This window comes from Apteryx mantelli, chromosome 6, assembly GCF_036417845.1.
Source record: "Apteryx mantelli isolate bAptMan1 chromosome 6, bAptMan1.hap1, whole genome shotgun sequence".
NCBI lineage: Eukaryota > Metazoa > Chordata > Aves > Apterygiformes > Apterygidae > Apteryx > Apteryx mantelli.
In genome coordinates this window covers 26,817,396-26,842,889 of record NC_089983.1, presented here as the reverse complement: position 1 = coordinate 26,842,889, position 25,494 = coordinate 26,817,396, and the positions used below count along the sequence as shown (strand labels likewise).

The window sequence follows — 25,494 nt, the reverse complement described above, 5'->3', positions numbered from 1 at the left end:
AATAGCATAGCATAGCATAGCTGGTTAGGGTAAATTCAATCCTGCCTTTGACTGCCAAGGGTTAAAACACAGCTAATGTCAAATGAAAAAAATATAACTAATTCAACTCCTACATACAAACTTCAAATACTAAATTGTGAGAAAGTACTGTGTTTAACAAGCTGTAGTTATAGCAATTAAACAAGTTAGCTCTTTTGTCTTTTTCATGTTCATAAGAGGAAAATTTTGCCTGAATAAGTATGGTCAAACATGTTTTACTGTTAAAAAATCATAGATTAGTGCATATGCTATCAAAATATTAAAACTGTCCAATTCCTTATTCCATTGGTAATAATTGGTACTATCCTTTGGTACTTAGAGAACGTACAGTATGTATGTACTTTCTGTATTCTTTTTTCAGGGATGCCGGACAAGGAGAATATGTCAAGTGCTCTTTGCCAAGTTTCTAAAAATTGTACTAAGGTAAATCACACCTAGTTTTGTCTGTTTTTTTGTGGGGGCTTTTTGGTAATGAAAAATGCAGAAGTACAGTGTTAAGTTGAGAAGAGCCTGGTGAAAATGCAAAGCATGTAGCTGATACATATGAGTAAAATATACAAATTATAAGCTAGCTTTAGACATGGTATCATAAAACTGAAGAAAGCAAATGGTTCAGAATCAGCATATTGCAAAGTGTACTGCTGCTGAAGTTTGTGTTACAATCTGATTGTCATATCTCTGTAAGAAAGGTGCTAAGAACATGGAAGAAAAGCATCCCCATGACGAGAACAGAGTATAGTCAGTAGATCATAAAATTCTTAATTAAATCTTATTTTAAGGCTTAACTGAGTCTTAACTGATGGTGGCCCTTTGCACAGGGTAAATTTTCTACTGTATTGAAACAGCTTTACATCCTAGTTCCCCTTTGTGAAATATTTCTGTGTGTTCAGCCTTACCAAATCAGGACCCACATGAAATAACTCATGAATAATGCTATGCTGTCTTTAAAATAATCATAATAGTGGGGAGAAGTAGTGTAAGACGTTGTGAATGTTCATCCCTGTTCGGTTTCTTATGGCAGGGGCGAGAGTGTTACGGTTATATACAGTTGCTTGGATGCTTTCTTTGTGAATATAGGAGTTTAATTGGATGCATTTGTGTGATGTCTTTAAAAGGTTAAAGGATTTTTCTGTTAAATTGAAAACATGTCTTGACAGCAGATAAAGACAATGAATATTTTAGCCTGTTTCCTTAATGCTAAAATAACTACTTCCGCCTCTCCCTGTCTGTCTGTCCTGCTTCCTCAAGGGTACTGACCTTTCTTAATTGTCACATTTAGCCTTTATTAAATGTACAGCTGTAATGGTATGCAGTTCCTTTTTCTAGAGTCTTATTCATTAGTGCTATACCACTTCCTGATGCAGCCTTATCCTATATGAAAATAAATATTTTTCATGTACTAAGTAATAATTTTTAGATACTTAGATAACATCTTCCATTCTGTAATCATTTCACCAACATTTATGAGTATTTAGCTCAGTGCTTTTCCAAGGCATGGGCATTTTGGACTTAAGTTGCATGATCAGGGGTCTTACTTGAGAGCACCTAAGAAATCAATGCGAGAAGAGGGCATAGAGTCCAAACCAAAAGATACGTCTTTCTCTTCTGACACAGATAGAGGGGTTCCTGGTAGCAAGCTAAAAGCATCCTCATCTTTCCTGGAAGAAATGGAATCCTTTCAGTAACAGTCAGTGATCCTCAGCCAGTATCACTGGTATTAAGAGATCCCTCTTTTACATGGCCTACAAGGATCCGTTCTCGTGTGGAGCTGCTGTGTGAATGGGTTGACTGTCATGAACTTGTGTTCCAGGATATGGAGATAATACATGGCTTTTCCTGTCCCTCAGTGCATGCAGATGGCTTCTTGCCAGTCAGATGGCTTACTGTTCAACTGAGATCAGTTCATGGCTGGAGAACTGATGGAGGAAAGCTGAGCCCTAGTAATGCAGGGGTCCTGCTCATAGACAGTGTAAAGCATCTGCCACTGGGCATTCTTCTTTGAGATACACACTGACAGGTCCACAGTGTTACAGAAACTGAGCAGAGCTTTGTGATTAATATGGCTGCCAATAGCTGGGCTTTTTTAGCATAGCAAGACTCTTCACACACAAAGTAATGTTCACCTGTGTAGGAGAGAGAACGTGGCTGGGGCAGCCCCAAAGCGTTCAGTGACTTTTATGGGACTAAGGTCCTTCATGAACCATAATAACTTCCTTTCCAAGACCCACATATAAAAAACAGCCCTCCCACACTCTGTGCACATTTATCTGGAGAAAAGCTCAGAGAGCAAATATGTGACAGATGCTTGTCACCTTGTTTAATCCTGGAAGGAGCTCAGAAAGTCCTATGACAAATGTGGCAGAGGAACCTACGTAGCACAGAAATGGTTCATGAATCCTAGTTCTCCATTTTCACCATATGGCCGTATTTCTGTTTAATTATGTTAAGCGAAAGGTAAGTGCAACAAAGATGTAACTACTGAAGTATTTTGTTTACTGCATGGAATTTTTGTTCTGAAATTTAAACTGTACAATTATTACTGTGCTTATGCAACATGTATCTCTTCATGTCCTCATGTCAGTTTTGAATGATCAGGAAGATGGTGTGATTGCAGGGCCAAATTCCCATAAGTGTTGCCAGCTATTCAAAGTAACAGGTTACCAGAAAACAGCCCTGTGTTTGTGTATTTTAGAGTGATATGTGTTTGCCAAAATGGCTACTGGATCAGTGCAGGAGCATTCATCCAGGGAAAGGGGAGTGTTTGGAGGGCATCTTTAAATTCCTTTATGTATTTATATTGCCGGGATCGTGCCTGCTGGACTGGCAGTGAGTACAGCTCAAGAGAGGCCTGCAGGCTACTCTGTAATGGCCAGAAAAAGGCTGAGAGAGGAATTTCCTGAGATTCAGAGAAAGCTTCTCAAAATTGTTTATGTGGCAAGAAAACATTATGCTCTTAGACAGAAGGAGATAATGTAATTTCTTCAGTAGTTCTGATTATTGTGTAATTTTCCAGGGAAGTCTTTAAACATTTATTGGGACACCCAATAAATTTGATTCAGATGAAGTCTAATATATTCTACTCTTCAAATATGAAATGCGTGATTTTCTTTTTTAGTTAGCAATGAGTCTTTTACAAGCACTGTAATAGATGATTTTCCATATTTGCTAATTATTTGAGTTTCATCTTCATAGCTTAATTTTTTCTCTTGTCACGTCTATTCTTTTTTGATGAGTAACTTAAGATTTTTCCTCTAATGTATGCCTTGAAATTTTCTCACCATATGGGGATGTTTGGTTTTCCTAGCTCATTAAAATCCATTAAAAATTTCTATTTGGAGAAGGCAGCAAAAAGATTTTCTTTTACCAAACAAGAATTCATTTGCATTTAGGGTTACATAATTGCACATCATTTAATGCAATATAACAGTTAAATTGAGCATAAAATACTGAGACAAAGTATGTTACTGTCCTCAGTTATATTTTGGGGAATGGAAACAAAATAAATTTAAGCTGTCTTGCATAAGGGAAAATAACACAGCTTCTGTCTTTCTAACTAGTCAGTTTAATATCTCCACACTAGCCTTTCTAGGTCTAGCTTTTGAAAATTCTCGTGGGATGGATCTGGCTATAACTGGTTCTGCTAGGTGAATATAACCCTAAAGCCAAAATGACAAAATCAATAATAATTTCAAATACATTTTTGGAAAAGATACCGAAGAGTACTTAGAACACAGGGGAGGTCGGGTTCCAGTGAGCAGACAGAATAGAGAGCAGTTATGTTTCCATGTATTACCAACAGAGCTGGCAGCAGGGTTACTTGGTGCGTCCCAGTACAAGATCCTGTTTTTACAATTTTGCCAGTTTTTCACTATTTACGTTGAATTTGCCATGCTGAGAGTATGCTTCTGGCTGATTTTTAAATTGAAATAGATCTAAACCTCTGTGACATTGAGGATGTGGGAAAATACACAGAACATGTTAAATAACTTTTCCCAGTGATATTCCAGCAATCCTGAGCTTTGGACCAGGAGCTGGACATTTGAGGCTTGCTCTGGCAGTAAGGAGTGCCATTTGTGACCCCCTACAAAAATAAACCATATCATAAAGCCTTGAAAAATCTTGGTTGAAGTTGGCTCACTAGAGGCTTGTTACATTTTAATTGCTAGCTCGTGCAAAGATGCTGTGTGCGTTGTGCATGCTGAATTCCCACACTGTGCTTCCTTGGTCTGGGGCTACATGTGCCTTACCATGTCAATACTTAACAGTATGGTTTTTATTGCAATCACTCCTTCTAGTTGCTAAAGCAACGTTTTGGTTATCACAGAGCCAGACACTGTAACAGAAAAGTGCAGTTGTCTCCCCTGGGCTTTTACCCCTCTACTGATGCCCCAGTCGGGAATGGGTAAAGAATTAGCCCAGTCTTCTCAGAAGACAAGACAAAGATGGTTTTAAAGAAGAGGGCATTGCAGAACTGACTTGAAATGGCATGTTGGTCGAAAAGGTTGAAATGGATGTGAGTAAGAACAGAGGACAGACCCATCGAGGGCACGAATGTCCGCTCTCCTTGGAGCTTGGTGCTGAGCACTTTCTTCTGCTGTCAGCAAATGCCTGTGAAATTCCTTTGCAAATGGAAGATTCTTTTCCTAATAGAGCATAGGAATGATCCATAGAAAGAGCAGAAATCTGAGATCAATAACAACTATTCTATTTGTTCATTGAAAACATGCATCTTGAAAGGAGGAAAGTGCTTTCTCATCTCCTTTGTACTGAGGAAACTGTCCTGAACACAGAAGACAAGTAGATTAAGTTTTGCAAATTCATACAGTTATTCTTCTTCACAGTTGAAGAATATATTTTTTTAGAAATCTCTACCTCTTTATGTTTTATTTCTAATACCTTTCCTATTTTGTCTTTAGATCTCTGTTGTGATAAAGAGCTACAGGAGCTCCCTCTAGTGCACAAAGTAATATTGGGAAGATGCATAGAGATAAGGTCTGCAAAGCTTACTCATTAAAACGTTCCCTTTATGTTTTTCATGTAATGAGTTCAAATCCTCTAGACTGAAAGCTTATCAGAAGTGATTTATTTGAAGATTTTTTTACAGTAAAATTTCTTTAAGGCAGGCTGAAATACTTTTCTGAAAGTCACCTTTTTGTCTGTCTTCTTCCCTGATTAATTTGATGTGATAAAATGTAGATCACTATTCTTTACTGAATTTTCAATAAGGCTTAGGTGCCTTGCTGATTTTGATGCATTTAAATAATTGAAATAACATGATTGTGAAAACATAATTTGCTATTTTATCAACTCTATTTAATCAAAATATATCTAAAAGATATTTTGGTTGACAGAAAAGGACATAATGTAGTATTAATCCTCAAAATGTTGCCATTTTCAATGTTGCCAGGCAAATGAATATTCACTTATTTCAATTTTCAAGCACTTAACTATAGCTCTGGGCACTTAAAAGTATACTGTTTGTAAAGATGACATTACAATTCAATAGATGTAGCCTTGAAAAGCCCACACAAGACACCAGTAATAATCATGTTCATTCACCATATTAGCTACTCCAGCCATAAACACAATAATTTCACTTCTGATTTCCCTATATTTCAATTTACTATTCCCACATGCCCGGGGAGAAAGCATATCTTTTAACATATTCAGTAGATTGTCAAATGTGGAATTGATAGACCATTAGCAGAATGCTGTGGGAAATGTTTCACATGCTCTTGAGATTCTGAGCCTGCAGAAAAGAATAACAAAAGACAGAGAGAGCAGGAAAGCAAAGTGTTCTAGCAGGATTATAGATGCAATGACAAGGTGTTTGTTTGGAAGTGGTAACCTCTCCGCATTCACATGAAAATTGTGTTTTAACAGAATTGATTTTCTATGTGGATGGTTTGTATGACCATCTGCTGATATGTGTGCGTTAATTCTTAACCTCTCTTGGGCTCTGTGTCAAATTCTGTTGTCTCCTATACAATGTTAGCATAGAGTTTAAAAAAAAAAAAAACCCTTTCATTTTCTGTTTTAAAGTGGCTGCATAAAAGCACTGCATGCAAATATTTGTAAGTAATGTCTTCATGCAGTCCTAACTCTACCAATTACTTTTAGGGGCTGCTCTGATATTCTGGCACCAATTTCACATATATGAAAGTAATTTGCTTAGAGGTCTGCTCAAGTTCTTCATTTTGCTCTGAGTGGAAGTGCTCAGGGTTCAATCATTATCACAGTCTGTAACAATTTGGCTAGTGTAGACACTGTGCATATAGTCCTTGGCAATGAGTCACATGGTGACAGCATATGGCAGGAGAGATAACAAAGACAGGAGTGTGAGATGAGTAGGAGTCTGTGACAAATACATTTTTCATACGTTAGTAATGAACTTCATTGTGAAAAATGCGCAGGTCTTTATATGTCACCAGAGCTCTTTAATGTAAATAAAACTGTTAGAAAGGCTGCAGGTTTACATAAGTAGGTTTTGCATAATCTAAATTGTTGGAGAACCACGAGGGACAGTTTTGGGACATGACTATCTCCAGGTCCAGCCATACGCAGATGATACACAGCTGTACACTTCCCTTCCAAATACCAGTGTGAATACGGATGCCGCAAAGAACAAGCTTACACCATCTCATCTTCTGTTATCCAATTCAGCTGCCTGATAATCTATGAAATATCTATAAGCCATGACTTCATTGTGTGTCCTGAATTCTGGAGTCCTTAATGGCAGTCTCTATTGGAAACAGTTTCTTCTGCTGTAGCTAACCACATAATTGAACTCCAATCTGACCAACACAGAACTAGCCAGAGGAGTCATGGGGTAAAAACCTACAGATGTGATTAGTCTCATTTGATCTATTACTATTTGGGAATAAATATCATTGTGGAGGGAAAAAAAAAACAGAATCCCTGATCTGGATTGCTTTGTATATACCAGTGTGTATATCAGAATAACTAAATTTCTACTCTTCACATTCTTGATCCAGTTCAAGAATTCCTGGTCCTGAAGCCCTTCCATGAATTTGGAAGAAAAAAGGACAGACCTAAGGATAAATAGAGCTGTTTGCAATGATAGTGAGACTGGTAAGAAGTAGAGGCAAGACTTCTCTTGGTAGATGAACTTCCCTAATTAAATTTTTTGCAGAAAAGGGCAGAATCTTACAGCCTACAGATCCTAAAGAAATGTTCTTTTTTTAAATGTTGTCCTCATTTTCTAACAGCAATAACAACACTGGACAAGGATTACATACATCTAGGTTTTGGTATTTTGATTTTAAAGCATAAGCATATTGCCACATTTATCTTTGGAGAAGTTCAATAATGGAAGAATAGTGGATAATGCCCAATAGCACAGCTGGGTTGAAGTGTCAGCACCTTCCAGTCACAGCTGTGAAACATTTCTGGAGCAACCACCGACCATTGCTCAAAAATGTAAAACTAATCTTGGAAAAGTGTGTCTGTATCTATAACCTTCTTTAAGTGCTTTAAGGTCTTTCTGAGGCATTGTGAAACTACCTGCAAGGTCCAAATGTGGGTTTTATCATGAAGGAGGAGTGAAAAGATGAAGGATGAGGGGTAAGGGAGAAGGACCTTCTCTGCTGCCAGCAAAATGGTCCTTATACTGCGGTAAATGTTAGAACTAAACTGTATGAATTTTTAGTTCCATGCATTTTATTTCTGAGTTTTAATCTGTTCTCAACAGTATTTATCTGGAACAAGGGTCCCCTCAAGCAGCATTATCACAGTCTTGTGCTCCCCACTTCTGCCTTTTCTTTTTTTCATGTCAGCGTTTATTGCAGTTTATGTGCAGTTTTATGTATGTATGTATTTATGTATGTATGTATGTTAATTTAGAGCCTTGCAGTTCTCATTTACACTGAGTGTTGTGCATACAAAGGATGGGAGGAAGCTCTGCCCCAAAGAGCTTCCAGTCACATAAAAGATGTGGTGACTGTCAGACAGAAAGATGATCATTGCCTCACGACCTTGTAAGGCACAGGATTCATATGTGTTCATTCTGTACTTATCACAATGAGGTGCTAATTTCAAATGAGCTTTCTAACAAGAGCTTTTACTGATCCATCCTGGATATGATAATCCTAGAGAACTGGGAGGGGGAAGGAGAAGTTCAGAAATCAATAGATAAATGAAAAGCTAAGTGATATATATATTTGCTAATCTTGTCATTTGAAGGGGATCTGATCCGCACTGTTTCCATTTTTCAGAGTAGCAATGCTGAGTAAGAGCTCGGGATAACATGGGAAAAGCAATATGGCTGAAGAGACACTTTCCCTTTCTGTCTCCTCTTGGCTAGATGAATGAGTATTGTCATCATTGTTTAAATAAGTAAAACGAATAAAGGAAAAGTAACAGAAATTCCTAGCTCACACTGGAATTTCTAAAACACTGAATATTATGAAGGAGCTGTGGGAAGTTCTTTCAGTATTGAAATCACTTTTATATCCAGTTGTGTGGAAAAGGGCAGCATACTGTGTTACCTGCCAGTGCTGGCAAGGGCAGTCTGATAAGATACACTGTGGAGTCGTATTTGATGACTCTTGCTCCGTGGCTGTGTTTTCTGTGTGATTCTGTCCCAACCCATAAAACATGCACATATGCTCCATTTATCTTTTGCAGTTGAAAGGCAGGAAGAGTGGGTAATTATACCAAGAAGAAAAGATAGTCCTTTTCAAGGTTCACATCTTCAGACAAGTCAGGCGTATACAAGTAACACATTTGGCACTTATATTTGAAACTGCAAAATGATTTTTTTGAATCTTGTAATTACTTTCTCGAGTTTGGCAGAAAAATTGAATCTGGGATCTGAAATCAGATTCCTTATAGTCACTCATATCGTCTCTCACAGAGCATTTTGACTGCCTGTCCTACAATGCATGCTGGAAATTGATATTCCGCAAAGACAAATATAGTTCTGAGTCTGTAAGAAATGGTCAGTGCATCTTACCTGATCACTGTGCAGAATCTTTTTTATCTGTGTACAGATGACAAAATTTTGAGAGTTTAACAGTGGGGAAAAGCTGTCCAGTGATTTTGTTCTTATTTTTGTGTGACCTAGTCAAGAACCAGGAGCCCCTTGTGCTAGGCTCCCCGCAAAAAGCACCCTGCCAAAAGCAGGTGCTCATGTAGAACCATTCTGGATTTGAATTCTTGAAGGAAAAGTGTCAGATATCTAAGAGAGAGCTGAAAATATAATTGGACTGTTATTTCCAGTGATGGTTAGGAGCAAGTGCTGTTCAGGTATTTAAAGATTTATGGTTTATGACTTTTCATTATTTATTCTTTTTGTAGATTTCCTTGTGGAAGAAAGCTTGGCACAAGGTTGTGAACATGTTTGATCTCTGTGTGCTTTATCATTGGTGATGCAGCTGTCTTAAAATTAAAGATAGAAGTTAGTGAGGAAATGCATATATACATAGCTGAGTTGGCTAGTAGAGAAATGAAAGGAATACATAATTTAGGTTCCAAAATAAAAATGAAAAAAAAGTCAGACTTCCGATACCAGTTACTACACTGCTTCTAGTTAATGTTACTCTACAACACTTGTTTTCATCTTAAGGAAATGAAATTATATAAACAATTTGTACAACAGCCTTAAATATGAACTGGATGGAGAGACAGTAACTTAAATGGAGAGGATTACAGTTAACTCATTGTAATCCTCCCAGTACTGCTTTGTGCGTCTCCACTCTCTAAAGTTGCTGACAGTTTCATGCATGAATCTGAGGGGACTAAAGACATATCTTCTTTCCTCATGCCACTCTTCCCTTGTGTATTTTTTGCACCGTGGCTCAGATGGTTACTTTTCACCTGAAGCCATTTCCTGACCTTAGAGCCACCTGAGTGGCAGTGGTGGCACCAGGAGATGGGGCAGGAGCAGGGGGCTGTGCAGGAGGAAGGCAGTGGGGGCATCGCTGCCTGGAGTGGAGCAGATTTATGCCCTGAGAGAGCCAAGGGCCAGGGCTGCCCTTCCCCAGCAGGTGCATGAGGACTGCGCAGCCCTGGCCTCCTCCGCTGTCCCTTCTCTCTACTGCATCCCCTCTTTCTCCTCCTTCCCGCTGACACTGCTGCTTGGCTTGTGGTGAGAGAGCAGAACTGTCAGAAAGAGATTCAGCCTTTTTCTGATCTTAATTTTCTGCTGGTTTAGCTGAAAATTAGCTTCCTGGCCAGGGCCAGAGCAAGCAAAAGGGCAGAGGCTGGATGTGGTGGTGAAGCAGGGGATTTCCTCTGCCCCCTTCAGCTGAAGGGAAAGCAGAACAACTGGCAGAGCACCTTCTGGTCAGACCAGCTTGCAGCTCCATTGCAAGTTGCTGCCAAATAGCAAATGAATCTGTGTGATTTCCATCTCCTGTGTCTAAATAGAGATTTGTGTGATATATTCCTGTTACCTAACACGTGTGCAGATTAGGTAACCTTTTGTTCCTCTTTCTTCCCTCCTCTTGGGTTGTTTTAATTGTGTTCAGAGCCAGTCTAGATTAGCAATTTTCAACTGGGTTTTGGCAGCTATTCCATATGAGGCTGGGAAAGGTGCCTATGAAAAGCCTATTGTCACTAGCTACACAAGACTCCTCATAATGCTTGGTAAAACTGGGCATCCACAAGTGGAAGCAGACTGCACCCCCAGCCCCGGACACCTTTTTTGTCTTCAGCTGAGTTCCCACTCTCATGAACTTCTGCGTTAGTGAATATTGGAGGACCTGTGTCAACAAAACTATAGAAGTAAGGTTTCTGGCATTCCTTTTACTGTAAATTTATAGCCACTGCTCCACAGCTGTCCTTGGCCTGTCACTGTAGTAGGATGACATTCCTGTATTGCAGGTACACTAGTCCAAACTGGGGGAAGGAGGAGGGAGAGGGAAGGCAGGACATTGCCTTGCCAGAGCTCCTGTATGCCACTCAGTCCGCTCAGTTTCTTCAGTGTTACAGTGTTCTTGAAAGACTGTCTTTTGTCTGACTTTTCTGCTATGAAATGTAAGATCTTTGAGTAGAAAATATGGATTGCTGCCTGGAGAGTGTTGTGTGACCTTGAGCAGTATAGATACATGGCAATTTGCAATAATATGAGGCCAGAAATTTGTCTGAGGGACATGCACCTCCCTTTCCCCAAGATAGTCTCTCAGGCCGACTGCCATGGAGCAGCTAAAGATTCCTGTGTTAGTGCAGGAATTACGGTATTTTTAGACAAACAAGTTAGCTGTGAATACTGTATGTATGTTCAGTATTTCCAGTCAAGCTGGTTTGGATTACAGTAATTAAACTTCTCTGGAGCAGCAAACATTAACTGTTTATCTTCACAGTACGCTTTTAAATGCTTAACCTAATGCAATATACAGCACATACAGAACACAAAGAGTCAATTAAACCAAAGAAGGTTTTGAGATTATGTTTAAAAAGGAGAGGAGTGGTTGAGAGATGGCAGGGACAGAATTTCAGCTGGATGAAGCAATAGTTTTAGCAGTGATGTGAAAATTAACGCCAATATTAAGGAGGACCAGGAAAAGGATGATATATTATAAAATGCATACAGTAGGTCCCCTTCCCATTCCACAAGGACAGGATTGCTTCTGTGATATCCCTAAAAGCCAGACATCACAGAATTTACACAGCTTGGGCTACATACTGAGAGAGGTAAAAAAAGGTCATTTCTTTCAGAACTTGCTGCGGAGAACTGGAATATAAAGTGGTTAGCGAGGGAAAAATGTCAGGTGGAATAATTTCCCTTCTCTCCCTCTCAATCTTGGATTAATTATTGAAGTGTTCTGTGTTCGTTTGGGGAGCCAAATTTTTCTCAGTTCCAGTCAGGATCCATTTTACAATAGGAGCATCTCAGTATATGTTTAGAAATGTCTTTTCCTCACAGGTTACCAGAGAAGATGAGCTGAAATTCATAACAAAAAGAACAAATGTGAACAGGTCTGGTTTAAATGGTGGCAAGTTAGGCAGCTGCCAGCTCTGTAGAAAGTCAGGAGAAGAGAAGAAGCAATTTTGCAAATGTGAGATATTTGTTATTTTTCAGTAGTAATGATATCGTGTTCAGATTGGCAGGAATTGGCAGAAAAGTTCTTTTACTGTCTTCTTGGGGGATACCTACTGTTCACACGGATGCATATTAACTCAATGTTTGTAGTTTACTTAATGATTATTCCTATAGGATTATGGAATTAATGTGAAAAATGAAGCATTTTAATCCATATGCAGATTTAATAATTTGGTTCCAAGTGCCTTTGCATGCTTTTAATAAATACAATTACTGCCAGCGAAGTATCAGAACAACACTGAATTAATTGATGGTATGTACAGCAGTTAATGAGTTTCATTTCATGCTGGTTAAACTTGAGAGATCACAACTAGATTTTATTCTAAGAGCAAAGTTCCCCCCTACTCTTCATAGCCAATGTTTCCCCCACAAATATATGTTGTTTGACACTGCCTATTACTGAGCAGGTGGTGATGCGCCCTCACTGCTAAAAGAGGTTATGGTGTTGACAAGTTTCCTCAGAAGACGCGTCTTGATTGTCTCTTGTGACCAATCTCTCCTGGTCTTGTCATTCGGACTGGTCACGAGGCTTCTTCAGGGCTAGCAGAGCTGAAACAGTGCTGCCGGGTCCTGGTCAAGGGTAGGAACTGTCTTATGTCAGACTTGGTGCCACTAGAAAGAAGGTGCTACCCTGAAGAGATTGCAATCCAGTTATAAAACAAAAGCAAACCATGCACTATGAAAGACATGGATGAGAGAAGATAGCTAACAGATTCAGCGCATCAGCACCCTACACTTTGACAAGCTTTTTGTAGATATCATGGAGAAAATGAAGTTTTAAGGAAGATAAGAAGGTTCTTTTGTGGATATTTGCCCAGAGTGGAATGCTTGTCTCTTTCAGTGACGCACAAATATGTAAATTAAGCAGAAGTGCTTGGATGGTTTTTAAGTTTATGACAGAAGATTTTAAGCTGTTGAAGTAAAGTTATACCTGGCTGAAAGAAGAATGTTTGTGCTTTTTTAAAATGAATTCTGGTCTAGCCATCGTGTAGGATTTCTTTCTTCTGTTTACTTTCATGTACTACAGGAGCAACCATTAACCTGTGTTAGGAAATACATTCTATACAGATGGAAAACATCTGTGTAAATAATTAAAAATCATCTGATCTATTTGTATGAAGTGGGATAACAGAAGTTGTTGCCCTGGATTAGATTATTCCTTCTCGGGTTCATTTTTGGCCAGAATTTATTTCTGAAGAGGATGACGGGAGGAAGAATGGGCACATAGGGCAGCTGGAATCCGAGGCAGGTGTGCCACGCTCCTTGAGAGTTTACTCCTTCATTTCATGTATGTTTGCACAGTGCACTGTCCTGAACTTGGAGAAAAAGGAGCCTGGAATCACCGAGAGAGACACAAAAGGGATTTAAATTAACTTCTCTGCTTGCCAGAGGCTTTACCTTGTTGCTGACTTCCCCAGGGGATTCAGGAGGCAACTTTCAACTGCCATGAGATCTGTCTTGCTTTGTTGACTTTTCCTTTCTTTGTTAAAAATGGTTATAAATTTTCAGGATGAAATTGTAGACCCTACTAGACTTCCACGATTTCACATGTAACATTCAATAGTGTTTCTGGTTGCTCATTCTCATTATTTGTCAATGACGTGAATAGATAACTGTCATCTCCATTTTACAGATGGAGAAGTTGAAACACACAGAAGCAGAATGACTAGTGGGGATCAGGCCACAAATGTAGTGGCAGTCTTCAGGAGACAGTGGTGCTCCTGCCTCACTTGGGTGATGTTTTGACTTCTCTGCAGTGAAAAGGAGTTTTACCATTGATTTTAATGGGGTCACAGTTTCACCACTTGATTGTCACTTCCTCCAGTTTTCATCACCTTAATGGTTGGCATGAAACCACATTATCTAAGGTTTCACCCCATAGCGCTCAAAACAATTCTGGTGTCTGGGTGTAATCAGAGTGTGGGAGAGCCCATCCAGTCCCATTTGTCCTAGGGGCAGGCCTCTTGGCAAGTTTAGGAGATGGTATATTTGTGTGCAGAAATTAGGAAGGTGTCTGAAAACTAGCAAAATAAATCCTCCAGAAACTCATTAAAAATTAACTTCCTTTCAGTTTGCCTTTTGAATATTCGTTGTGTACCTAAAGTGTTTGAGAGGCAGATCTTAAGAACTAGTAACCTTGAAGCCTGATTTTTAATTCTTCTTTTCTGTTTTCAGCATTATAGTTTGCTTCTCAAGATGTAACTAATTTCAGGTAAATGCAATATTAACAAAACTACGGATACTAAGAAAATAGTTCTTGTGAGGGACAATAGAAAAAGTTTCTTTCTTAGGTTAAAAAAATGCAGCAGCAGAGAAACCAGTAATGTTGCTGGGCTGAGATTGCTTATGACGACCACAGTCACACCTCTATCAGAGTATCTGGAATGCTCACAGTAGAGTTAGCATTTTGTGACATTTTATTCAATGCATGCAGTGTAGTTATAGCAGCTGTTTCATTGTAGCAAGGAAGTAGAAAAATGACAGGAAAATAAGACATCATTAGCCATGTTCTAGGGTTTTTTGTGCACTGGTCGTAGTCTGTTCCAATATTCTTTTTCCCTTTGACATTCACAGTGAAGTATCATTTTTGGTAATGGCTGAATCATTTTGTGTAAAAGGACAGATGTATACAGTTTGTCAAAGAAATATTGGAGAAGTGCTAAATAATGCAATTTCAATTTAACATTCTAAAATAAATTTGCTACACTGTATTTGAGAATTTAAAAGGACATATTTTCCTGTTTATGCTATTCATACATGTAGATTACTACAGAAAAGCAATTTTAGAATGTATTTTAAAATACAGCTTAATATTTACATTGTATTAAGTTTAAAGAATAAAGATAGATTTTAAAACAGTCATCATTACCCTTGAGTATTTTGATAGTAGCCCTTTTACTGACAATATTCAAAGCATTTTGCAAAGGTAGAAATTATTAGTACCCCTCTCTCCAAAAAGGCGAAAATGAAGCACAGTGTGATTACATGATTTGTACAAGGTCAGTTAATTCAGAAAAAGAAATAAAACTCAGGTATCCTACCTACTGGTCCTGACAATTTCTACTAGTCTATTTTGCTTGGCTTAGTTAGCTTGTAGTTCGTTAAACCTCTGGGTATTTAGATTACAGATGCTGTAGTTCTATGAAACTCAGAAGACTTTTTAATGTGGATATTTTCTGTCTCTGTGGAAGTTCCATGATTTTGCAAATATCCGTGTGACTTGTTTGTGTTCTCCTCCATTCATACTTTGTCCTCCTTCCCACTTGTGCCATTTATAGATGTTTCTTAAGAAGCCATGGTAGTCTTCTGTGAGCATGGGTGGGTTTGAAGACGCTTAGATAATACAGTTTTGGAGTATTTAGAGACGGGCTATGGGTCCCTTTTAATTCTTGGATTGTTATGTAAAATCAGGGGAGAAGTGCTCTGGGTTGTGCAGATCTCAGTCCTGCTAATGGGGCTACAGGATCATCTGGGGCAGAGGAGGGGCCCCCCGAGGTCCCTGTGGCTGTGAGCCCATTCCCGAGTGCACCCAGGGGGCTGGTTAGGGGCCTGGCATTGTTTGCTTGTTTTCTGAGGACAGGCTTTTCTCCCACCTCTAAACTCTGTAACTGTGTTGGTCAGTGTGTCAGCATGTTGTTCTACATAGGATTGCTCTTAAGACCCAGCATAGGCTAACAGAGTGCAGAAATTCCTACAATATTGGTTACATTTTTCCTCATATTTTGAAAAAATTTTCAAAGAACCCTTTTATGATGGGGTCTTAGACCAGCTTCTACCCTGCTTTTTTTAGCACAGAAACACTCTTTCTTGGCAGATGGAATTAGGATTAATGGAGCTGATTTAGGACAGTCTGTCCAAGACTGCCTTCCACCTGGAAATACACTCCCACAGTTAAGATACTGTATGCTCAGTTAAATCTCTGCTGTAGGTATATTCCTGCTTATTCTGTACCACTGGAGATGTTGGTTTGTATGAGAAAAAGAGCCATCTCCACAAATGCCCCTCATCTTTGGGTTTCTTATGTATATCCTTGGTCTGGAATAGCTCAGACAGATCACATATTACAAAAAAGCAACTTTTTGAAAAGGGATAAATGGATTTGAGAAAGAATGAGGAGAACAGAAGTTGGGGGGGTTGATGTGGAAGGTCTGTATTTTGTGGGGAGTTTTGCTGATTTTCAGCTGCATCTTATTGACTGGCTATACTTTGGCCAAGGATGCAGGAATGTTTTTTAAACATGTTTTACATACTGTCACATTCCTCCTGCTACTGTTAGAGCTGTGCTCCTCTTTGCTCTAGACTGATTTCCTTCCTTTGTGGACCAGGTAGGGTACTGATAGCTTTTCAAGACATTCATACAAGGTTATTCAAGCACAGTCATCAGAAGTCAGTTGGAACCAGTGAAAGCTAAAGATGCTCAGTGCTTCCTGAAATGCCCTTAGGAGAATCCAGTGCCATGGCCCTGCCTTGAAACCCATTAAATCAATTAGAGACTTCCCATTGATTTCAGGTGGCTTTGGATTAGGCCCTAAATCACTGGTGGCAGCAGTAACAACTGAGGGTGGAAAACAAACAAGCTGCTCAGTGCATGATGTGGCTGTTGCTGCTGCCACCTTTCAACTTGTGTGGCTTCTGTCCTTTGTTTCTGGTGGATCCTCTGCCAGCCAGCAGGAAAATGGACGTCCCTTGAAATTCTTTTCAGTGTGCCAGCTGGAAATAAGGGATCAAGAGTAGTGCACAGGTTTATCTGATCACCCGGGTAACCCCATATGCCATGTTTAACTCCAGCAAATACAGCAACTTGTTCTCTATTCAAAGATGAGCTATACTGAGGTCATGGGAAAGTCATGATTCATTGGCTTTTATTTTATTTCTTCTTAGTTCTTTGCAATACACATTTCCTACCTTAACATTTGAGAGTAATAGCTAGGTCCCTTCCATCATTTGATTCTGCAGATCCAAATTGCTGCAGATCCAAAGCATCCATATGTAAAGACTGAGGAAAAAAAATCCCTTTACAGTTATTTAACAAGGGAAATGAAAAAATGCATTTTTGTAGGAGATGTTCTTGGATTTTATGCAGCAGATTCAAAAAACTTGACAATACAGACCTCACGTTAGGTCTCTATTACTGTTATTCATTATATTGTTTATTTGTTTGCATATGGTTTGCTCAGTGGTGTAAGAAGCACAGAAATAAAGGCAGCTCCTGCCCTATAGTTTGTCATCTAAGGCCCATTTCTCCAGAGATTAAATGGGTGCATAAAATTATACACATGAATAGTCCCATTTAAATCTATGGTATTGCTCTCATGCGTAAATATTTGACTCTTCAAAGGACTGGAGGCTAAAATTGTTACTTTCTCTGCTTCACCCCAATTTAAATAAGGAGCTACGTGATTGGCTGACACGGAGGGTTTGTCTGAATTGCCTGAACGTGTGAATCTATAAATGTAGAGAGATGGAGTTTGTAAAATGTTAACACTGAAAGCCATTTTATCATAGCTAGGAACAGTTTCTCATGATCACTTTGTGCTTCCCCCTTTCAACACCTGCAGCTTTCTCTCCTCTACCCTCCAGACTCATGTGCACCTTCTCCCCTACAGGGGGGGCATCAACAGATCTTAGCAACTATCTTTATGTGCACTAACTGGAAAAGGATATGAAGTTGCTAAAGCTGCAAGATGGTTGCTTTTTCTGTGTTGCTTATTCTCACACTGAGGCAAACTAGGAGCAGGTACACTTGGCATTGCTGTGGCCAGGAGACGGGTAATAATTTGATAAACAAGTATGCATATCTGCTTGCATATCTGAGCTCTTAAGTGGATAGTTTTTCCCTTAATTCAGAAGTCCTGAAAAACGTGATCATCAAGTAACCCAGTCATATTGCTCATTGCCACTTTTGTGTGCTTTAGTCACATTAATTCTTCAAAGATACCAGAATGTGTTAAGAAGGTAATTAAACACTCTGCTCTCTGCTGTTTTATGGGGAGAGCTACTTCTTTTTTTATTAGTGCTTTCTAAGCATCACTTAATGGGAAATCCGAAATGGTAAAGATGTGCAAAAACGTATCTTGGACTTCTGGCAAGTTGTGACTATTATCATGTGATATGATCTCTTACAGGATCCATTTTTTCTGAAGAGAAGTAGTTACAGAAACACCATGTCTCCTATTAGTTAATTGATATTACCTTTCTGTGCCTTTACATGACTGTATTTCCATAGCAAAGTCAATCTAAGCCCTGTGGTTCCATTTGTTACTTTTAATCTCGTGGTTAATGCAAGCAGAGTTGACTGCAGTATCTTTGATTGATAGGCTGTAACTTTTGGGGCACTCTTTGCTGGGCATGTCTTTTGGACAACAGCAAAGTTGTTCCTCAGTAGGAGGAGCGGCTGTCTTGCTTTCCTAAATCCAGGGTTGCTGCTCTGGGGGTTGTGTTATTGATCATCTCTTTAAGGACCTCCTTGTGGTTGAACTAATTTTAGACACACTAAAGGTGTCCTTGGAAAGTGCACAGTGCCAGATACTGAGGCTAAAAGGTACTTCAGGAAATCATCCAGTTCAGCCCTGAGCTACATTATATCAAAGTCACTCCTGCCAGATACCTTACATATTCCCCTAAGCCTCCAAAAATGGAGGAACTGCACCTCCCTGGCAATCTCTGCTGATGTTCACTGTTCACACTGTTAGAAAAACTTAACCAACATCTAACCTGAATCTTTCTCACAGCAATTTAAACTTTCTACTTCTTGATCTCTACAGCATGGACCAGGTCATTTTTTCCCTCTTTTCAAAGCCCTTTTAAATCTGAAGACTTTTTATCACACTTCTTCTAAGACTTGTCTTTTCTTTAGCCGAACAACTTTGATTATTTATGTCATACTTTCTGACTGTTCTTCTTGCTGTCCTCCAAATTCTGTTCAGATGGTTCACATGCTTTTGAAGTGAAGTGTCCAAACGAGACACAGTGCTTTAGCTTAGGTCTTCTCTAGGCAGGTTAAAGTAGAACTGCTTTATGTATCTAATCTGTTACTACATCCTGGGACAGTATTTATTGTTTGCTCAAAAGTATGGCATTCCTTACTCAGATCTGTTTAATATCCATTATAAACCTTTTTTTTTTTTTCCTGTGGAACTGCTGCTAACACTTGTTCCCCATCCTGTCTTTATGCAGCTGATAGTGCCTGCTTTAGAATAGTAGTCAGCACTATCTGTGTTGCATAACAGAATCCTATTTTTTCAGATCATATCTCTAATTTGGCAGAATTGTTTTGAATTGTAAACATGCACTCCAATGCACTTGCAGTCCCTCCCATCTTGAAGTCTTCTGCAGAACTAATCAGTGTAGATTCTAACTCAGCCCACATTATTATTTAATAGTATTAGATGTGATCTATCCTTGAGAACTCTACTCAAGACATACCTCCAGTGTGTTTGCCAGTGTTTCACTGGTAATTGCTTTCAAAGAATACTTTTCAAATTGGCTTTGCACCAATTTTTTTAAGAATGTAATCTGCCCTTTGCAGGAGAGAATATCATATGAGACAGTGGCAAAAGTCTTCCTAAAATAAAGGTTTGGAAAGCTACTGCTTCTTCCCAGTGTGTCAGTGTTGCTACCCGATCATGGAAGGAAATTGGATCAGTTTGGCATGATTTGTTCTTGATAAATCTATGTTGCTTGTGACTCATCTCCCTGTTCTTTTCTAAGTGCTTACCGATGGCTCCAGAGTTTTCCTGGGAAGGCAAGTTAAGCTGGCATGTCTATAATTTTTCAGTTCCTTCTTTTTCCTATTTTTCTGTCTGCCTTACTTAGTCTCTAAGGGTTCTCGGAGGTGACTGCTGATAGTTTTGAGATGGCTATAGCCAGCTCTTCAAGTCTCCTGCCTGAAATTCTACAAACACAGCCAATCTGAAATATCTAACTTATGTAATATTTTCTCATCCATGCTTTTCTTTTTTCAGGCTGAGATTTTACTCCTTTAACTCTACTCTTAAGAATATTAGCCATTTCTCTGCCACTGATCTTTTTAATGAAGACTGATACAAAAAATAAACTACTACTTGCTTTCTTGGTGTTATCTGTCAATAGATTTCTCTCTGTTGAGCAGTGAATCAACACTTTTCCATGTCTTTTTTTAACTACTAATGTACTTGTGGAATGTTTTTTTGGAACTCTTAACATTTCTTGCTAGGTCTGTCACAGTTTATACCTTTGCCTTTCTAATTCTGTCCTTCCTTATTCAAGTTATTTTTTTAAACTTGTCCTTTGTAAACCCCCTACTTTCCCTTTTCTGTATGTTTCCTTGTATTTGGCGTCAGCCAATAGCTCTTGCTTTAGCTAAGTTGAGTCTTTACTACACTTTCTAGCTTTGTGCCAGGATGTTGTATCTGTGGTTAGTATTGCTGCTTTAAATTAACTACCAGCCCCCTTTAACTCATTTTACCTTACACTTGCTCCCCCTTGCCCCGCTCCAGGAATTTAGCTGTCAGTGTTCTGTTTTTATGGAAAAAGGTATAGAAAAGTCTTCTTAGTCCATTGTTTCTACTTTGATGTTCTTCTTACTTCTTTTTGTAATGTTCTTACACTGGATCATTTCATGATCACCCTCATCCAAGTTATCTTCTGCCTTCACAGTCTCAGTCGATCCTTCCATATTGGTTAGAATCGACCACAGACGAATGTCCCTCCTTTCTGCTTTCTGCTGGTTCCTGCACTGTGTTTTTCTCTTTCACCTTGTTTTTTTTTTCCCTGTAGTTTTGAGTTGAATCAGATCTCTTCTAAATGTTCTCTTATATTCTGGTTCAATTAGGATGGGAGATTTATTGACAGTCTTTATCCATCTTTTATCTTAAGTATTATTTTTATGCATTTTCATTGTAGCTTAATGGAAATTCTCTTTCTAATGAATAAAAATATGCATTCATTTTCACTAGTCTATTGTTGTAAAAGTCTCTTGTTTTTTATTTTATATCATTTATCTCTCTTTTGAAGTATATTCATAACTAGAATTAAAATCTGGAAGCTAGATTGAGTATATTGTGTTTTATTGATAGAAAACCATCTTTTAAGAATGCAGAATTTAAAAATAATTTTCATAATGACTTCAATGCTAATTTAACAAACCATTTAAGCATATATTACCTTCAGTCTCATTGAACTTATGGGGACTTGAAATCATTTTAAAAGAAAATGGAAGCAGAAATTATTAATACACAGAGTGATCATCTCTGACTTCTTCATTTATTTATATACCTGTTTGAAACCTTTATTCAATGGCCTTGCTTGCATTAGAGGCATCTTTCAAAAGATTCTTGCTATTCTTAGCATGCTTTAACTGCAAATGCTTCACGTTTTTTCAGAAACCAATGAATACTCAGAGATGCTTTCACTCCCTTCTGGTGGGACAGAAATGTTTATAACTTAATTGAGTCTTTTAAAAAAGTTTTAGTCTTATTAATGAGAAAAATAAGGAAGGCTGATTTAATTATGTTGATTTGCCTTTTCAGAGACTTCTTGTAAGGTATGACTATAAATGAAAAAACACTTGCATTACTTTCCATATATAGGCCTCTCCATTAAGATTATCTCATCTTTATTGATTTCAGTCATGTGCTTCCCTTATTTTCCTCTGTCTGGCTGACCTCTAGCTTCCTGGAGAGCTTGTAGCTTCTAGCGCTGTTTGATTACTGCAGGGACTTTGTTACAGCATGAAAATCCTGTGGAAGTTACCAAACAGATGCCCAGCTTAAGAAAGCCAGTACCCAGCAATCCCCAGAATGTATTGCACCTGACTTAAGGCCCAGTTATGCTGCCTGTAGTTGTGTGGGTGGCCAGAGACCTTCCCCCTGTTTTGAGCTGCAGCATTAGGCAGTGAAGGCCCTGCTCCTCAGACCCTTGACTTCTCTGCCCTCCTTGTTAGGCTTATCTTGAGGCTCTCCTAGGTTCGCATCTCAAGGTGCCTGGCTCCATTGCAGAGGCTTTCTGCCAGCCTTTGTGCTGATGGGGGTAGGCAGCTTATTTCCTCTCTTGTCCTGCCTCAGCTGGGTGGTGAGACTGGACAAGCAAGGGAAGAAGTGGTCTCCTGATATGATGGTTCCCATCTGCTGCCCTTGGTGGGGAAGGAGTAGGGACTCCCTTGAGCTAAAGGTCTCACCCTTCTGGTAGACCTCTGTGTCCAGTATAATCTGCTCTGTCAGCAAGTACAAATTCACCCCTTGTGTGATGTTTTCCAAAGATTCATGCTAGAAGTTCATTCAGTCCCTGTTAACAACCTGCCCCAACAAACTAAAATGTTTTCCCATCACTCTGATGTGGTTGTTGAGTTTTAGTTTTGTTCTCTTTTCTCTCCATTTCTATTGTCATTTACCCCTCTGCGTTCCTTTTTTTTCCTTTGTTGTGATATGTGTCCTATCTCCCCTCTATTCTTTCACCTTTTCTTTGGTTCATGATAGTTTTTTTTTATTTTACTGCTCAACCTGTAAAAATGTATTTCATTTCATTTTATTTTTCAGACACCTCTTATTGAACCTCACATCCCACATCGTCCTACTAAAACCATTACGCAGGTAATAGGACATAGGTGAGCTGCAGAGTCAGGCTACTAGACAAATGGAAATAACTCAAATTTTCAACAAAATGATATGTACCAGCTAAAGTACTAGTGATGCTTTCTGTTAGATCTGTGATAATCATGTGAGACTTAAAATCCACAATATTTACATTACAAAATTACATTGCTCTGCATAAGTAAGCATCTGTGGAAGGACTTTTAATTTAGGGAGAAGAGAACTTGTGTTTTGTTTTACAGAAGGCAGTACAGAGATTGCGGAAAGTTTAAACCCTGTGTGTCTTGGTCCCTTTTTTTCTGCATGATCACCAAGGTTCCTTCTGAAAAGATCCTCAGAGCTGGAAAGATTTTGCGGAATGCAATTCTGTCCCGAGCCCCTCACATGATAAGAGATCGTAAATACCATCTGAAGACTTACAGGTGTGTGAGCTGATTGTATAGAGGTCTCTGAATTTTTATGCCTGCCATCCTTTGATTTGTGATTTATGCCTTACCATACTTGCAGGTCTCAAAAGGTCTGAAATTATTCTGTGATGCTGTTTGAGTCTGGATGTTATGCAGTCTTTAATGTGCCTGGTAAATCCTTTCTGAAGTAATTTGACTGGAAATTGAGTCCATGATTGTGAACGGAGCATTCACAGGCAAAAACTCTTCCAAAGTTAATAGCATAGTTAGCTGGAATATTCTATATTAAGTTAAAATATAGATTCTGTTCTTTTCTTATATCAGTAAGAGATACTAGGAAAGCTCATTAATATATTATGTTACTGTATTGATTGCTACAGTGATATTGCTCAGTGTGGAGTTCTGAAAATTCACCTATCGAAAAACATTCCTTATAAAGGTTTCCTGCTCTATTCAAAATTAATCTTTTTCAGTGTATGTCAGGCTTTCTTATCTTCCTGCTGGTGGCAGCACTGTCTTGCTGAAATGGGATAACAATGGCACTTGTAGAATAGGAATCTGAATTTAGGAACTTAGGCTCTATCTATTGCTGGCTTGAGAAATAATCAATTTGTTTTAGCATCTAATGTTTAAATCAAGTACCTAGTGCATTATTCTGAGTATGTTTAAATAAAAATTCATTTGAAAGCTCTGAGTATATCTTTTTCTAAACAGTAAATCAATAACTTACTGATCCACTTTTGAGATAAGTGCATTGATTTTCCATGATATTTCGGTCCAAAATGTATTTAATTTGATATAAGAGATTTGGAACTTGTAAGTTGATCTGAGAATCTATCATGACGTGACATTGGGTATTCTTTTGTTCAGAATACTTCTAGAACAGAAAAGCATGGTTTAGACCAGAGCAATGCTGGTCCAAACAATTGTACCATTTAATCTTAAGCATAACTGGGAAAAACTCTTACTGTTTTATCCTTGGGCTTTTTAAAAATAGAATACCAAAATTTAGGTTGGACCAATGTGAGGAGAAATATTGTCATCAAAATGAGATTTTAATTGGGGGAGCATTATTTAAGCTGAATTTCAGCAATTTCAATAGTATCTATCTCCATGGTCTCTGGAAGTGATGCATAAACTGTAGAACGATGAGAATCTGTCTAGAAGGACCGGCTTCTTCTCTATTCTATGTGTGATCATTTATAGATTTTTAAGTTTTTGATCACACTGGTCATTTGCTTTTGTTCTGCAGTGTTAGGAAATGTTATGACAAAGAGAGAATTCTACATAGTGAGCATCTGGCTTTTGGTTTTTTTCCCTTTTGGGAGTTCTCCAGAACTTCAGGCCTGCCGTTGAGGATATTACTTCTGAAACAAAAATTTGCACACAGCATGGATCAGTCAGGAGCTGTTAGATGACCATCACCTAGCATGAAAGAGCCTCAGAAACACCACAGACCTACAAACCAATGTCCTCAAATGGAATAGGAGCCAGAATTTGATTACGAAGTGAGGAACATCCTCATGATATATGCTCCTCCTGTGCAGACTGTTCTGGTTGGCAAAGCTTCTACAGTGTTAGATGATTGTTTTCATCCAGGATTCTGAAAAATGCATGACTCTTGCCATCCCATAGTATACAGGGCATATTTCCTTTTAAATTTTGGTTGGAGATTATTTATTGCAGCAGTGCAACAGGTTTTGCACCAGATGGCACAGGCTAACTGATCCTCTTAACATTCCATTTTCTGAAAGATTTGTTGTTCTGCTTAAGTGGTTCTGTTAAAAATAAACATCTTTAACTGGTATTTCAAGCACATATGCATAGAAGACATTGTTTTTTCTATAATAAGATCTGATTAGGACAGGTTATGCAAAGTTTAAATGACCGCTCTTGACAGATACTGTATGTAATCGCTCTCTTGGATAGCTTCCTTTTAATTTCTGTCTATTTATTTGTCCTTCAGACAATGCTGTGTGGGGACAGAACTAGTTGACTGGATGATGCAGCAAAGTCCTTGTGTCCATTCACGAACCCAAGCCATTGGCATGTGGCAAGTATTGCTGGAGGAGGGTGTACTTAACCATGGTAAGATAAAGAAAATTAAAGCCTTTACTAAAACATGGGCAATGTGTCACATTAGTATCTCTATAGATCTCCTTCATGAAAAAGAAAGGGATCATGAGCCCGAAAGGAATGCTACAGAGTGACCTCTTCATTCATGAGCGCAAATTTAACATGCAAACAGTATTGATTGCAGCTTCCTACCAGTATACCTTTATAACTTATGATAATGTTGAAAAGTAAATGAAATTGCAATATAATAATAACTGTAACTACATTTATTAGTTTGTGTTCATAGTACACTGCCTTGTGATTGTATTGCAAGAGCTGGATAGCACTTGGCCCAAAAACA

The 25,494-nt window shown here is 38.6% G+C and overlaps 1 protein-coding gene across 1 annotated transcript in view; it reads left to right on the top strand.

Moving 5' to 3' along the window:
* The first annotated feature begins 453 nt into the window (after positions 1-453).
* LOC106499302 (rap guanine nucleotide exchange factor 4) overlaps positions 454-25,494 on the top strand; it is an 81,927-nt gene continuing 56,886 nt past the window's right edge. Inside the window, exons 1-4 of the mRNA XM_013960769.2 lie at positions 454-462; positions 22,618-22,671; positions 22,987-23,093; positions 25,045-25,166. Coding sequence (XP_013816223.1) covers positions 23,056-23,093; positions 25,045-25,166 — 160 coding nt within the window. The 5' untranslated portion in view covers positions 454-462; positions 22,618-22,671; positions 22,987-23,055. The remainder of the gene's footprint in view (positions 463-22,617; positions 22,672-22,986; positions 23,094-25,044; positions 25,167-25,494) is intronic.